The sequence below is a fragment of the Nannospalax galili genome, unplaced genomic scaffold, assembly GCF_000622305.1.
Source record: "Nannospalax galili isolate Female #2095 unplaced genomic scaffold, S.galili_v1.0 scaffold245, whole genome shotgun sequence".
NCBI lineage: Eukaryota > Metazoa > Chordata > Mammalia > Rodentia > Spalacidae > Nannospalax > Nannospalax galili.
The window spans coordinates 1,456,245-1,470,953 of NW_008353009.1; the positions used below are offsets into that span (position 1 = coordinate 1,456,245).

At 42.0% G+C, this 14,709-nt stretch overlaps 1 protein-coding gene across 2 annotated transcripts in view; it reads left to right on the forward strand.

The window, feature by feature from the left end:
- Kat14 (lysine acetyltransferase 14) overlaps positions 1 to 14,709 on the forward strand; it is a 37,504-nt gene that overhangs the window by 2,642 nt on the left and 20,153 nt on the right. The window contains exons 2-4 of one of the 2 annotated variants that reach the window (XM_008850278.3): positions 925 to 1,043; positions 7,086 to 7,207; positions 13,987 to 14,168. In XM_008850278.3, coding sequence (XP_008848500.1) covers positions 925 to 1,043; positions 7,086 to 7,207; positions 13,987 to 14,168 — 423 coding nt within the window. The remainder of the gene's footprint in view (positions 1 to 924; positions 1,044 to 7,085; positions 7,208 to 13,986; positions 14,169 to 14,709) is intronic. The other variant, XM_029554623.1, reaches the window with a different exon arrangement.

A 14,709-nucleotide genomic window follows, 5' to 3' on the forward strand; every position in this document is an offset into this window, starting at 1 on the left:
TTTATTCAAGGTGGATTCCATCCAGACTCTCAGTGGTTTTCCCATTGTCCCGGCAGGGTAAAATTTAGAATACCCTTTGCAGTCAGGCCCCTGCTGACTTTCATTCTCTCCGAACAATTCGGATTCTTGGGACTTTGTACCTTCTTTGTTTTCTCCCTAGAATATGCATGTTGTCAACTTCACTGCTTTCCCATCATACCCACAGACATCCCTCTTCTAGCCAATTTCTAGTTCTCCCTTGGGGCCCCAGTAGACTCCTCTTTTTCTAACTTCCATCCCTACCTATAAGGTCGTCCAGTGTTAATGCACCCCCCCCCCTGCCAAGTTATAGGCCCTCTTTCTGCTCTGTGATGCATGTCATCTGGGCCTGGTCTCAGAAACAGCATTCTGTCTGGGGCAGACCTGACCATAGTTAGGAAAATAAAACGAGAGAGAGAGAGAAAGAGAGAGAGAGAACCACTGTGTGGTTGTGATCACCTGTGTTTTCTTCTGCCCCCAGAGCTCTAAACCCTTGAGAGTTGGAGCGTGCTGTGCTGTATCTGTTGGGTACATTGCATATCCAGTTCCTACCCTGGTGCCTGGCAGGCGGGAGAGCTGAGGTGTGCTCTGAAAGAATGTTTGAAGGGAACTGCCTAGGGGAGTCAGGAATGTGACTGCTGGGAAATCCAGTCAGAGCAATCACACCTGCTTTTCCAGGACCTTTCTCCTAGAAGTTAAGGAGCCATAGGTCCTAGGAGGGCTATATGCCTGACATTAAAAGGAAAAATATCCTTTCTCCTACTCCTCAGCTGCAATTCTGGGTTGGCTGCAGAAAAAGAAAAACTGAACCTGGGAAACTTGGAAATCTGGTCGATCAACTGATTAAGCTTTGGATTACCTCCGCTCTAGATAAACCCTTGATGTGACTTTTTGTTTTTCTCATAGGTCAGCTGAGGGAACAGCTCAGTTACCTTAAGGGCGATAACTTTTTCAGGTTTACTTGCTCTGACTGCTCGGCAGATGGCAAGGAACAGTACAACAGGCTGAAGTTGACATGGCAGCAAGTGAGTACAAAGCTCCTCTCCAGAACTCTTGGGTTGGGTGGCCCAAGAAGTGGTTGGCATGATTATCCGGAGTAAGGAAACCTACAGGTGAGCTTTTTAGTGGTTTGGGGCAGAGTGCTTTATATTTCTCAGTGAAAATCTGGTACAGAGTATGTGGAAAGAGAAGTTCTTTAAAAAATACAAAAGCAAAACCAAAAAATTTGCTGCTAACTTAGTGACATGGATTCTTGATTATTGAAAATCTGACATGATTTCTTTTATGTCTTATCAAGCTCTGACTTTAATTGCAAACGAAGCTTACATTTTTCTGGCAGCCATTTCTGGCCTAGTAAAACCAGAAGTGGCTCCATTGGAAATGGATTTGGAAATAGTTTGACTAGATTGCAAAAAACAATACAACTTAGCCTTTCTGCAGTTGAACTTGGAGACACTTGTTTTTTTTTTTTTTTTAAGGCAGGTTTCCTTGTAGCCCTGGCTGGCCTGGAACTCGCTGCGTAGACCAGGCTGACCTCAATCTCACAGAGAGCTGCCTGCCTCTGCTTCCTGAGTGCTGGGATTCCCATGTGTGGTACCGCGCCTGGCAGGAGACATATTTTTTGTTATGTATACTTTATATCTATTTTTAGCTTAGTGGTATCAAATACCAGAACTCTAATTGGCATCTTTTATTGCTCTCTGTTTTTTTTTTTTTTTATTTTTTGTCTTTTTGAGACAGGGTCTCTCTGCAGCCCCAGCTGGCCTGAAACTCAGTGTCTAGACCCTTGATCTCACAGAGATCCACCTGCCTCTGCTTCCCAAGTGCTGGGATTAAAGGTATATGCTACCACACCTGGCTGGGTTATATATTTTTTTTTTTTTTATGTACACATATAATAAATTGCCAGGGTACATCCAGCCCTTATGTTCAAAAAATGAACTTTACATTATTCACGGGTTTTATTTATTTTTTAATTTTTTGTTAATTTTTATTTCTTCCTGTATTTATGAGTGTTTTGCTTGTGTTTATGTTAAGTATACCTGTGTCCTGCAGTGCCTGTGGAGGCCAGAATAGGGCTCTGGATCCCCCTGGAACTGGATGGAGTTAGGGCCTGTGGGTACTAGGAATTAAACCTGGGTCCTCTGTAAGCATAGCCAGTGCTCTTAACTCCTGGTTCTATTTATTGATGTTTCTAATACTGAGGATCAAACTTATGGCCTTGCTTATATTGGCATGTACTCTACCATTGACTTGTGTTCCCAACCCTGTGGGTTTTTATTTAACACACAATGAGTGCCTATTGTGACCCCCACTGTAGGGTGGGGTTGTACAAGTCTCCACCCCCAGGCTGCTGACATTCCACACTTGTTTTAGATAATAAACAGATAAATATGATAATTACCCTGGCACTTTTTGCTTTGAAGAAAATAAACAGTAAAGAGAAAGATTTTAGGTTGTACTGTTTTGGCTACTTCTTCTCTCATGTAAACTGCAGTTGCTGTAGCACCTGAGACTGTTGTCCTAATCATTAGTGCTTGGAGCTGGAAAGATGGCTCTGTGGTTAAGTACACTGGCTGCTCTTGAAAAGGACCCGAGTTTGATTCCCAGCACCCATGTGGTAGTTAACAATCTTCAGTAACTCCAGTTACAGGGGATCCAATGCCCTCTTTTGACTTCTGCAGGCATTGTATGACACGGGTGCACTTCATACATGCATTCAGTACTCATACACATAAAATACATGTGTATATATAAAATACTTATCACCAATACTTGATTAGAACATCGCATGGAATCTGCCAGTGTGAACCCAGGAAGCCTTTTTTGACTTGCCAGAAACACAAGAAAGTAGAAAATGAAGAAAGTTCACATTGAGAATGTACTTGGAACGTTACATTTGGGGTATATTTCTCAGTGTAAATGGGATACTGTGTGTAGGCCAGACATATAATGACTAAGAGAATTTGAAATACTTAGGCAGATTTATATTTGACCTCTGAATAGCTTCTAATAAAAGCTGTAAAATGGAAGGAAAGTAAATATAATTGGTCATTTTTCAGGAATGTTAGTTGTATGTAGAAAAGTTTTCTGTAAATTTTTAGGTCTTACTTTTTGAAGTGTGTGTCGGGGGGGTGTGCAATGTACAGTTGTCCATGGAGGCCAGAGGAATTGGATCCTCTGGAACTGGAGTTACAGGCAGTTGTAAGCTGCCTGATAGGGGTTCTGGGAGCCAAACTCCAGTCCTCTGCAAGAGCAGTATGGGTTTTGAACTGCTGCTCCTTCTCTCTGTAAACATTGTGTTTTAAAAGAAAACCTTGTTTTTTTGTTTGTTTGTTTTTGTTTTTGGTCTCTTTTTGAGACAGAGTCTCCCTGTGGCCCCAGCTGTCCTGAAACTGCTATGTAGACCAGGCTGGCCTTGAGCTTACCAAGATCCGCCTGCCTCTGCCTCCACGGTACTGGGACTAAAGGCATGCGCCACCACGCCCGGCAGTGAAAACCTTGTTTTTTATTATATCACTCAGAATATGTAATATTGGCCCAGCTTACAAATTTAATCAGGTTAGTATCACTTGAGTTTTTTTTTTTTTTTTTTGGTCTTTTTGAAACAGTTTCCCTGTAGTCCCAGCTGGCCAGGAACTCACAGAGATCCAACTGCCTGTGCCTCCCAAGTGCTGGGACTACAGGGGTGTACTACCATGCCCAGCTGAGAAATATTTTTTCACTCCTAAAAAACATGTTAACTGTCGTTAGCTCCCTTAGGAAGAAGTGATAATGTAGATCACATATCTTATTCTCACATCAGTGTTTCTAGTTACATCTGCAAAAACCCATCAGGAACCTGGAAAAAAAATGGTATAAATAATTAGAACATTGGAAATTGCCATATATATATATAATTATTATTATTATTATTATTTTTTTTTTTTGTCTTTTTGAGACAGGGTCTCCCTGTAGCCCCAGCTGGCCTAGAACTCAGTATGTAGACTAGGCTGACCTCAAATTTGCAGAGATCTGTCTGCCTCTGCCTCCCAAGTGTTGGGATTAAAGGTATGTACCACCATGCCCGGCTTCTCTCTTTTTAAATCTTAAACTTTGTATTTGTTCATTTATTGAAAATGCTTGTAACACGTAGTATTTTCTTTATATTACAAAATACCAACAGTAAAGAAGTCTGCCCTTTGGACTGAAAGATTCTTTCCCTTTATACCTCTTTTTTTATATCTCCTCTTCTTCCTTCTGGGTGACTCTACAGAAAACATTTGGCATAGAGGAGAAACTTTATCAAACATCTGGGAAGGATAGAGAGCTTGCAGTTCTTGTATGGTGGATTCATTCTTATGACACAGGTGAAGAATTGGGGGGTATGTGCTCATCTTTCTGGGTTCTTCAGCAAATAGTTCCTGAGTGTCTGCTGTGGCTACAGTCTGAAGTAGGCCCTGGAGAGACTGGTCCACAAGAGTAGCTTCCTTGGTCTGGTGCAGAGAGAACAGAAAATGAACCCAGTATTTATGCCTTCAGATCACATATTCCAGAAGAACAGTGGGTCCTTTCTAGAAAGGGTATAGTTTAATTTAGTGACAACAGAAAGGCTGTTTTCAAGCAGATAACCTGTAATTCATGAAATATATTTTTAAAAATATTTATGTGTATGGATGTTTACGTGTATGTTTGTACACTACATGTGTGCCTGGTGCCCACAGAGGCCAGAAAAGGGCATCAGATCCTTTGGAACTGGAGTTACAGATGGTTGTGAACCACCATCTGAGTGCTGGGAACCAAACCTGTTTCATCTACAAGAGCAACAAGTGCTCTTATCCACTGAACCATCTCTCCAGCCCCTCATGGAAAAATCTTAAACATACTGAAAACTACTGAAAATAAAATATCAGGCAGGTCTCTGTGGTTGAGAATAACAATGATACATGTTTCTGAGTAGGAGTCTTGTCTGTGGAATGATGACCTTTCCTTTAAATGTGGTAGGAAATACAGAACATAAGATTTGCCATTTTTCATTGTTCAGTGCTGTTACCTACATCCATGTGCAACCACCACCATCTTTAAGAGCGTTTTTATCTTCCCAAACTAAAACTTTATGCCATTAAATGACTCCCTGTGAACATCAACTGCTTAAAGGAAGTCATTTGTTGGCTGATGTTGCCCTAATGCAAAAAGAAGTGGAAAGCATTTGAAAAATCAGTTTGTGCATTTTAAGCATGGGGGAAGTTGAAACTCAGTGAAGCTGTTCCCTGGTCCATTTGCGTTGTGTGGACATAGTTCTTCTTGAAGGATCACTGGGGATTTAATGTGGTAAACATGGAAGTTGGTGGCACTGATTGCTGTTTACCAACTGCAGACAGCTGAGGGAGGCTCCTTGTGGAAAGAAAGATTATTTAAGAATTTTTTTCTTAAGCTGGGCATGGTGGCGCACACCTTTAGTCCCAGCAGAGGCAGGTGGATCCCTGAGTTCAAGGCCAGACTGGTCTATATAGTGAGTTCCAGGCCAGCAGGGGCTATAGGGAGACCCTGTCTCAAAAAGAACAAAACAAAACAAAAACGAAACAAAAAAGAATTCTTTTCTAGCTTCTCTGCTCTTTTTTCAGTTTCCTTAACCCAATGTAAGTTACGATTTTTCTTTTAAGTAGAAAACATGGTTTTGAGTAACTTTTGCAGTTTTGACCATCTATATAAAATCATGTATCTGCATAAATATAGATAAAAGCATAGTCACTGAGATGTTAAAAAAGGTTGTTTAATTTTCCTGTTATTTTTTTGTTTTTGAGGCAGCATCTCATTGTGTATCCCAGGCTGGTTTTGAACTTACAATCTTGCCTCAGCCTCCTAAGTACTATGATAATAGGTACTCTACCATCCATACTAAAAGTGCTGCTTTTATATGAACTTTAAGTGTATTTTATTTTATTATTTATATATGTGTGTGTGTGTGTCTGTGTGTTGGTATATGCACCAGTCTGTGTACTGGTGCCCATGGAGGCCAAAGGAGTGTTGTATCCCCTGAACCTGGAGTTTGGTGATTGTAAGTCACCTGACGTGGGTGCTGGAACTGAACTCGGGTCCTGTTGAACAGCAAGTACTCCTAGCTACTGAGCCATCTCTCCAGCCCCAAGTACTTGTTTCTTGATGGTGAACCTCAGATATTTTTCACTTCCTTCTTTGCTCTTTTTTTATGTTATTAAAGTCTTTTACACTGGGATATGTGGGGGCTGGAGAGATGGCTCAACATTTAAGAACATTTGCTGTTCTTCCATTGGACCCAGGTTCAATTCCCAGCACCCACATGGAGGCTAACAACAGTCCAGGGGATCCAACACCCTCTCTGGCCTCCATGGACATTGCAAACACATGGTACACTTAAATGCATTCAGGTAATACACTTATACACATAAAATAAAAATAGTAAATTTTTAAAAAAATGGCGTGTGTTATTTATACTCCTGGAAAATACTTCCTCACAAGAGACCCCAAATCCTCGTCTGTAAAGACAACAAGGTTGGACTAGATAGTGTCTTGCATGGTGTTTTGGAGCCTGTGAGTAGGCTGTGCAGCCAGGCCTTTTGGTTCCCTGTCTAATGAAAGATTTCTACTGTCATCCATGTCTATGTCAGTAGTAGATACCTCTTCAACTCTGAAATTCAGAGTCTTGCCTTTACACCCCATAAAAAACTTAGAAAGCATATATTCAGAAATGATTTTCAAAATATTTTGTAAAGATAGCACCACCAATCAGAAAATGTTGGCTCGGGTAGGTACTGAGAGACTGCTGCTATCCAGCAGCTAATTCCTTTGTTTAGGACTGCTTTGTATGGGGATGGGGTGCTGTGACAGTACCTCCTGATCAACCTGTGTTGTAACCATCAGCTCAGCCACACACCAGCCTTTCATTTGTGACATATAAAGATGTCGCAAAAAGCAAAAAGGAAGTAAGGTTCTCTGCCCCAAATATTCTAGGATCTCTTCCTTCTGTGTCCGCTCCATTCCCAGCATTCCCCTCCAGATGAACCCCCTCCTCAGGCTGCCCTCCCAGCCCTTGTTCATTTGCATTTCAGGTTGTCATGTTGGCAATGTACAATTTGTCCCTGGAAGGCAGCGGGCGCCAAGGATATTTCAGGTGGAAAGAGGACATCTGCGCTTTCATTGAGAAGCACTGGACTTTCTTACTAGGAAATAGGTAACTCGATGTTTAAAAATCTTAAACTTGAAGAAAGATGTAAAGAAAAATAAGTTTGAGAGCCTAATGTAGCCCTGATGGAGATTTACAGAATTTATTTGTGGTAATTTACAGTTTTTGAATTTCAGAAGCCTTTTCACTCTTTTAAACAAAACTTGTTTATGAAAATTGAGAGGGATGTGTTGACCATAAAATATGCGTTTTCATTAGTTCCTTTACTGTGCTAGCAGAAGAAAGTGTTCTTATCACACATGATGGTTAATTTGAGGCAACAGGATTATGATGTCCTTCTGAAATGACATAGGAGGTCAGAAGACAAGCAGAAAGGGCAGTTAAGGACTGCACCCATTAAGAACGTCTGTTAGTTATTAGGTTATTTTCCTTATTAACTCTGGAGGGTATACCGTGCATTTAGTTCACAGTGCTTAGCAAAGTCTCTGCATTAACATGTATATGCTCATTAAGTGCTCATTACATAATTGTGCTCTGAGTTTTGCTAAGCACCCCTCCTTGCTGGGTGCATTGGCTTCACTGGAGTTAGGGATTACAGGAGACTTAGGCCTGCACAAACTATGAGACCAGCTGTGCTATTAGGGACCAGTGTTTGCTGCTCCTTGGTGATTTTTGTGTTTTGTTTTGTTTTTGGAGACAGTCTTTCTGTAGCCCCAGCTGGCCTGGAACTCCCTATGTAGACTACGCTGGCCTCTATCTCACAGAGATCTTTCTACCTCTGTCTTCCAAGTGCTGAGAATAAAGGCATGGACCATCATACCTGTCCTACTTTGGTGAATTTTGAGATTCTGACTCCTTGATGCTTTCTGAGTTCCTGGGTGAGATTTCGTAAACTCTGTATAATTAGGTGAGCGTAGACAGTACAAGGGCTCTGGATCACTTTGGGGCAGAGCAGAGTTATAGCTGCCCTCGTTTGAACTCTGAAGCCTGGTTCCTTGGTGCTGAGATGTCAGCTCTGCCTAGGTTTCGAACAGGCAGAGAGAGAGAGAGAGAGAGAGAGAGAGAGAGAGAGAGAGAGAGTGAGAGTGTGTATGTGTGTATTTTCCTTTGTGGGAGGGTGAGCATGTGTGCATCTGTACGTGTGGAGGCCAGAGGTCAAGGAAGGTCATTCCTCAGGAGTTATCTACCTTGTGCCTCACTGGGACCTTCCAATCCATAATTAGGCTAGACTGGCTGGCCCATAAGCCCTGGGATGCCTGTCTGCCTCCTTGATGCTATGATTGGGAGTGGGCACTAACACCTAGCTTTCTTTTTTGTGTGGGTGCTAGGGATTGAACCCAGATCCTCCTACTTGTGCATCAAAATATTGCTGACTGAGCTACCGCCTCAGCCTCCAGAATATAACTTTGATAATAGTTTGAATACTTTCTTTTTATTTCACTGGTTTTAAAATGTACAACTTTAGCATTTTGACATTCTGGCAGCCTGATACATCTTACAACTAATAGTATGTCTTTTCTTTTTTCTTTTTTTGTGATAGGGTCTCCCTGTAGCCATAGCTGGTCTAGAACTACCTATGTAAACCAGGCTGGCCTCACTCTCACAGAGATTTGTCTGTTTCTGCCTCCCCAGTGCTAGGAGTAAAGGCATGTACCACTATGCCCGGCCCTCTCTCTATATATTTTAAGACAAGATCTCACTATGTAGCCCTTACTGACCTGGAACTCACAGAGATCCACTCTGCCTCCCAAGTGCTGGGATTAAATGTGTATGCCACTACGCTCAGCCTGTATGTCATAATTTTTTTGTAAGCAGGCATGGTGGCAGCCTGGTCTGCATAGAGAGTTCCAGGACAGCTGGGACTATAGGGAGACCTTGTTTCAAAACACCAAACAATAATAATAGTATTTTCGGGGGGGGGAGGGGGCTGGAGAGATGGCTCAGCAATTAAGAGCACTTGCTGCTTTTGCAGAGGACCCAAGATTGGTTTCTAGTACCCATATCAGGTGGCTTACAACTATCAGTAACTCGAGCTCCAAGGGATCTGGTTTTCCCTGAGCATACACACATACATATGGCAGATAGACACACACATACACATAAATTAAAATAAAATAAATACTTAAAATAGTAATAATTCTTTGTGGAGCTGGAGAGATGGCTCAGTGTTGAGCAGTGCTTCCTGCTGTTCCAGAGGACCCCACTTCAGTTCTCTGCACCCAGCTCAGGCAGTTCACAATTGCCTATAACTTCAGCTCCAGGGGATCCGATACCCTCTTCTGACCTCCATGGGCACACACACATGTGCACAGACATAAACACATGTATAAATAAAAAAATTTAAATCTTTTTAGTTTATTTTAAATTTTAAATCTTTTAAGTTTTAAAAAAGTTTATTTTTTATTTTGTGTGTATGAAGCATGCATGTAATTGCACCCATGTGCACTCCACATGCCTGTGGACGTTAGAAGAGGTTGTCAGATCCTTTGGAACTGGAGTTATGGACAGATGTTAGCTGCCATGTGGGTGCTGGGAACTGAACTCGAGGCCTCTACAAGAGCAGCCAGTGCTTTTAACCACTGAGCCATGTCTCCAGCCCCCTTAAATTTTTTTTTTAAACATTTATTTATTTTTGTTTTATTGAGACGGCCTCCCTGTACCCTCAGCTGCCTGGAACTCAGTGTGTAAACCAGGTTGACTGTGAATACAGATAGGCTTGGCTGGGTGGATTAAAGTGCTGGGATTAAAGATTTGTGCCAGCTTGCTCTTTTGTTTGTTTGCTTGTTTGTTTGCTTATTTGTTTGTTGTTGAGACAGGGTCTCCCTGTAGCCCTAGCTGGCCTGGAACTCACTGTGTAGACCAGGCTGGCCTTGAGTGCTGGGGCTAAAGGAGTTGGCCACCATGCCCAGCTATTTATTTTTATGTGTATGTGGGTATGCTTACATGAGTTCAGGTGTATCACCTGAGTACATGTGTGCAGGTATTTGAAGAGGCAAGAGGGCATTGGATCCTCTGGAACTGGGCTTACAGGTCCAGTGGTTAATAGGTGGTTGTGTGCCACCTGATATAGGTGCTGGGGAAAAAAAACAAAAGCAGTAAGCATCCAACTGCTGAACCATATCTCCAGCCCCGAAATAAAATCTTAAAAATAAATTTTTTTGAAAAGAAAGCTGTAAATTATTGTAAATGTATTAAATGAGCTTCTTAAACTTACCAACCCAGCTCAGGCCTTATTGAAAATCAGTGTGATAACACTGTAAAAAATGAGCTTTTTGTTTGGCAATTTAAATATGTCACAATTTAATTGGTAGCTGGCTAGTTCTTTCTTACTGTTACATAACTGGTGTATCTTAGTCAGTGGGTACTAGGTTTGATGGACTATGATAGAGCACAGTCATAGTAGTTACACTTAAGAAGACTATGTGAGGAAGATCCTGGGGCTGGAGTGGAGTAGGAGGCACCAGAAATCTGTCTCCCCACATACCACACTTTCACAGATAGAATTGGTTTCTCCTCTCATTGCAAAAGTGGGTCAAGTTAAAAAAGAAAGAAAAAAGTGGGTAAAGTAATTGAATAGACACTTCTCTAAAGAAGATATAAAAAGATGCTCAAAATCACTAATCATTAGGAAAATGCAGATCAAACTGTATTAACACCTCACACCTGTAAAGTAGGTATGAAAACAAGAGAAAATAAGGACAGGTGTGGTGATGCACAGCTTTAATCCCAGCACTTGGGAGACAAAAACAGGCATCTCTCTCTGAGTTCAAGGCCAGCCTGGTCTACCTACCAAGTTCCAGACCAACTAGGGCTATATAGTGAGACCTTGTCTCAACAACAACAACAAACAGGGCTGGAGAGGTGGTTCAGTAGACAAGAGTTCTTGCTTAAGAGCCCTTGCTACTTTTTGCAGAGGACCTGGGTTCAGTTCCCAGCTGCACATAGTAGCTCACAACCACCTGTGACTCCAATTCCAGGGTTTCAGGGAGTCTGATGCCCTCTTCTGACCTCTGTGAGCATTGCATGTACATGGTGCACATACATGCAAGTACACACTCATACACATAAAAAATATAAATAAAACTTTAAAAAGAGAGAAAATAGCTGAGCATGTTCATACATTCTCGTACTCCCACCACACCAGAGAATGAGGCAAGAGGATCATGAGTCTGAGACCAGCCAGAGGGTGTATAGAAGTTTAGGCAGCCTCAACTACATAGGGAAACCTTTCTCGATCAGTGAATAAATAACAAAACAGTAAATGACAGCTGTAATAGCACCCCTGCTCACCATTGATAGCATTGTAAAATTGTATACGCATACAGTATAGTGGGTCCTCAAAATTAAAATAGAATTATATCATCTAGTAGTTCTACTTCTGATACAGTAGTAAAATGTAGAAAGGATGCCTGTCCATCAACAGACAAATGTATAAACAAAGCATGATTTGTACATACAGTGGACTATTGTTCAGTCTTGAAAAGGAAAAATTCTGGCATGTGTTACAGTATGAATAAATCTTGAGGATCTTATATTAATGAACTAAGCCAGTCATCAGCATACTGTGTGGTGCCACCTGTATGCAGTTCTTAGAGTTTTGAAAATGCATAGGTATAGGAAGTAGAATGATGATTCTTAATGGCTGGGCAACAGGACAAAATTTGAGAGTTCTTTATTTAATGAGTCTGTTTTACACAATAAAATGAAGCTAGATGGTGGTAATGCTTGTAGAATATGAAATGTACTTAATGGCCACTGAACTGTGCGCTTAAAAATAATGAAGATAGTAAATACTTACTTTGCCACGATAAAAATTGGGTTCAGGGAGAGATGGCTAGGTGAAACACACACATAAAGTGTTTGTGTATGCGCCACAACAAATTCATTGCATTCTATACAGGTCGTATTTATGTTGTGACACCTTAGTGAAAGTACCACAGATGGATGTCTTTAACAACAGAAGTTGATGGCTTCCTAGTTCTGGGGCTGGCAGTCTGAAATCAGGGTGCAGATAGGGTGGAAGGGTCAGTTGTTCCTAGCATCTTAGTTTCACGTGTTCCTTCGTTTGTAGATGGCCTTCCTTTGTATCTTCACTTATCTTTCCTATGTGTGCTTCTGTCTCTGGGTCCACATTTCAGCTTTGTAAAAAGAGAGTGGTCGCAGCTGGGCAGATTTCCCATGCTTTTAATCCCAGAACTCAGGAGGCAGTGGCTGGTAGATCTCTCTTAAGTTCGAGGCCAGCCTGGTCTACATAGCAAGTTCCAGGCCAGCTAGGGCTGCATAGTGAGATCCTGTCTGAAAAAAAACAAAACAAAACAATTGTGATCACGGGCATAATGGCTCAGTCGATAATCCCTGCTGCCAAGCCTGTTGACCTGAATTTGATCCTTGAGACCCACGAGGGAGAAGGAAAGAACCAGCTTCTCAGAGTTGTCCTCTAATTATCCTCTGCTCTACACACACAATGAGTAAATACATAAAATGTCATTAAATACATATCTCTTGTACTGGGTTAATTAATTCCAACCTAATGATGCCATCCTAGCCTGGTCTTCCTGAGGCGGCAGCTCCCAAGTAAGTTTCTTGCCAGGTCCTGGGGATTAAGAGTGAATGTTTTTTTTGTGGGAGAGGCTCAATTCAACCCACACCTCTGCATCAATTTTATCAACTTTTAGATTATTTTCAGTTTTTTTTCCCCATTTGAATCAAACTTGTAAAGAATAATCTTGTGTGTATATCCTTTATATTTGATTTCTGGGTTCAGGGGATACAATTATGAAAAATGTCTTATGAAAGTAACCCCTAGCCAGGCATGATGGTATATATCTTTAATCCCAGCACTCAGGAGGCAGAGGCAGGCAGATCTCTGTGAGTTGGAGGCCAGCCTGCTTTACACAGAGAATTCCAGGCCAGCTGGGGCTATATATTGAGATCTTGTATCTAAAAGGGGGAGCAAGCTGGAGAAGTGACTCAGCAGTTAAGAGCACTGGCCGCACTTCCAGAGGACACAGATTCACTTCCCCGCACCACACATGGTGGCTAACAGCTTTCGAAAATAACTCTAGTTCCAGGGGATCCGATGCCCTCTTTTGGCATCAAGACATTGCACAACATGGGTGCACTGATAAAGCTTCAGGCAAAATATTCATAAACATAAAATTTTTTAGTCTTTTTAAAACAGGGTCTCCCTGTAGCCCCCAGCTGGCCTGGAACTTACTATGTAGGCCAGACTGGCCTCAATCTCACAGAGATTCTTCTGCCTCTGCCTCCTGAGTGCTGGGGTTAAAGGTGTTGTGCCACCATGCCCAGCCACAAATGATTTTTAAAATCTTTTGTGTGTCAGTATTTTTATTTATTGTTATTAAAAAGTATAACACACTGGATGTGGTGGCACATGCTTTTAATCATAGCTACATAGTGAGTTCTAGGTTAGCCAAGGCTACACAGTGAGACTTGTCTCAACAACTATCCCCGCCCGGCCCCACCATGAGCCTAACAACAACAAAAAATTGTCTGGGGAACTCTGTCATTGTGGTAAGTGTCTTATGTTTGGGTTACTTCACTTGATCTTCATATCCACCCTGTGAGGTAATTCTATTATCCTGGTTTCACAGATGAACCTGAGGCAGCTGAAAGGTGGCAGAGCCAATTCTTGAGGCCAGGCAGACTTCAGAACTGTTCCTGGATCCCTGTTCTCTGCTCCTTTACCCAGTGGAGCCTGTGTAGGTTCTCACAGCCAGGAGTCAGAGTCAGGAGAACACACATAGAATGTTCTTTCTGTATGGTGATACTGGTGTCAATAGTCTTAAAATTCTCTTGCTCTTTAGGAAAAAGACTTCGACGTGGTGGAGCACAGTAGCAGGCTGCCTCAGCGTGGGAAGTCCTGTGTATTTCCGCTCAGGTGCTCAGGAATTTGGAGAGCCTGGGTGGTGGAAACTGGTTCATAACCGGCCCCCAACCATGAGACCAGAGGGAGAGAAGATGTCTGCCTCCACTTTGAAAGTGAAAGGTAAAAAGAGCAGCTCAGAGACCCAGTGCCAGGAGAGTGGGAGACTCCCCGGCCTTAGCCTGGCCTCTGGAGTCTCAAGATCCCTGGAGGGTTTTATTTACTGTAAATACCATATAAAAACATTTGATCATTTCCTGATCTAGTTTTTATCATTTTCTCTGGTTTCTCTTCCATCTGTTTCCCTCCCTCCCTCCCTCCCTCCCTCCTTCCCTCTGTCCCTCCCTATCTCTGCAGTCCAGGCTGCCCTGGAATTTACTCTGTAACATAAGCTCGCCTCAAACTTGGACAGTCCTCCTGGGTGTTAGGACTATAGGCATGATCTGCCATACCTCATTTAAGAGATTCAGTGTTTTCAGTCTGATTTCCTTTTGACATTTTATTATGGAAATTTAAAAATACATGAAAGTGAAGAGCGTAGAACTGCCTTCCCTCACTTCAGCAGCAATCAGTGATCTCCCTTTATCCAGTTTTTCTGGGTGCCCCCCACCCTTGGCTTATTTAGAAGCAAACCTCGGGCATCTTTTTTTTTTTTTTTTTTTTA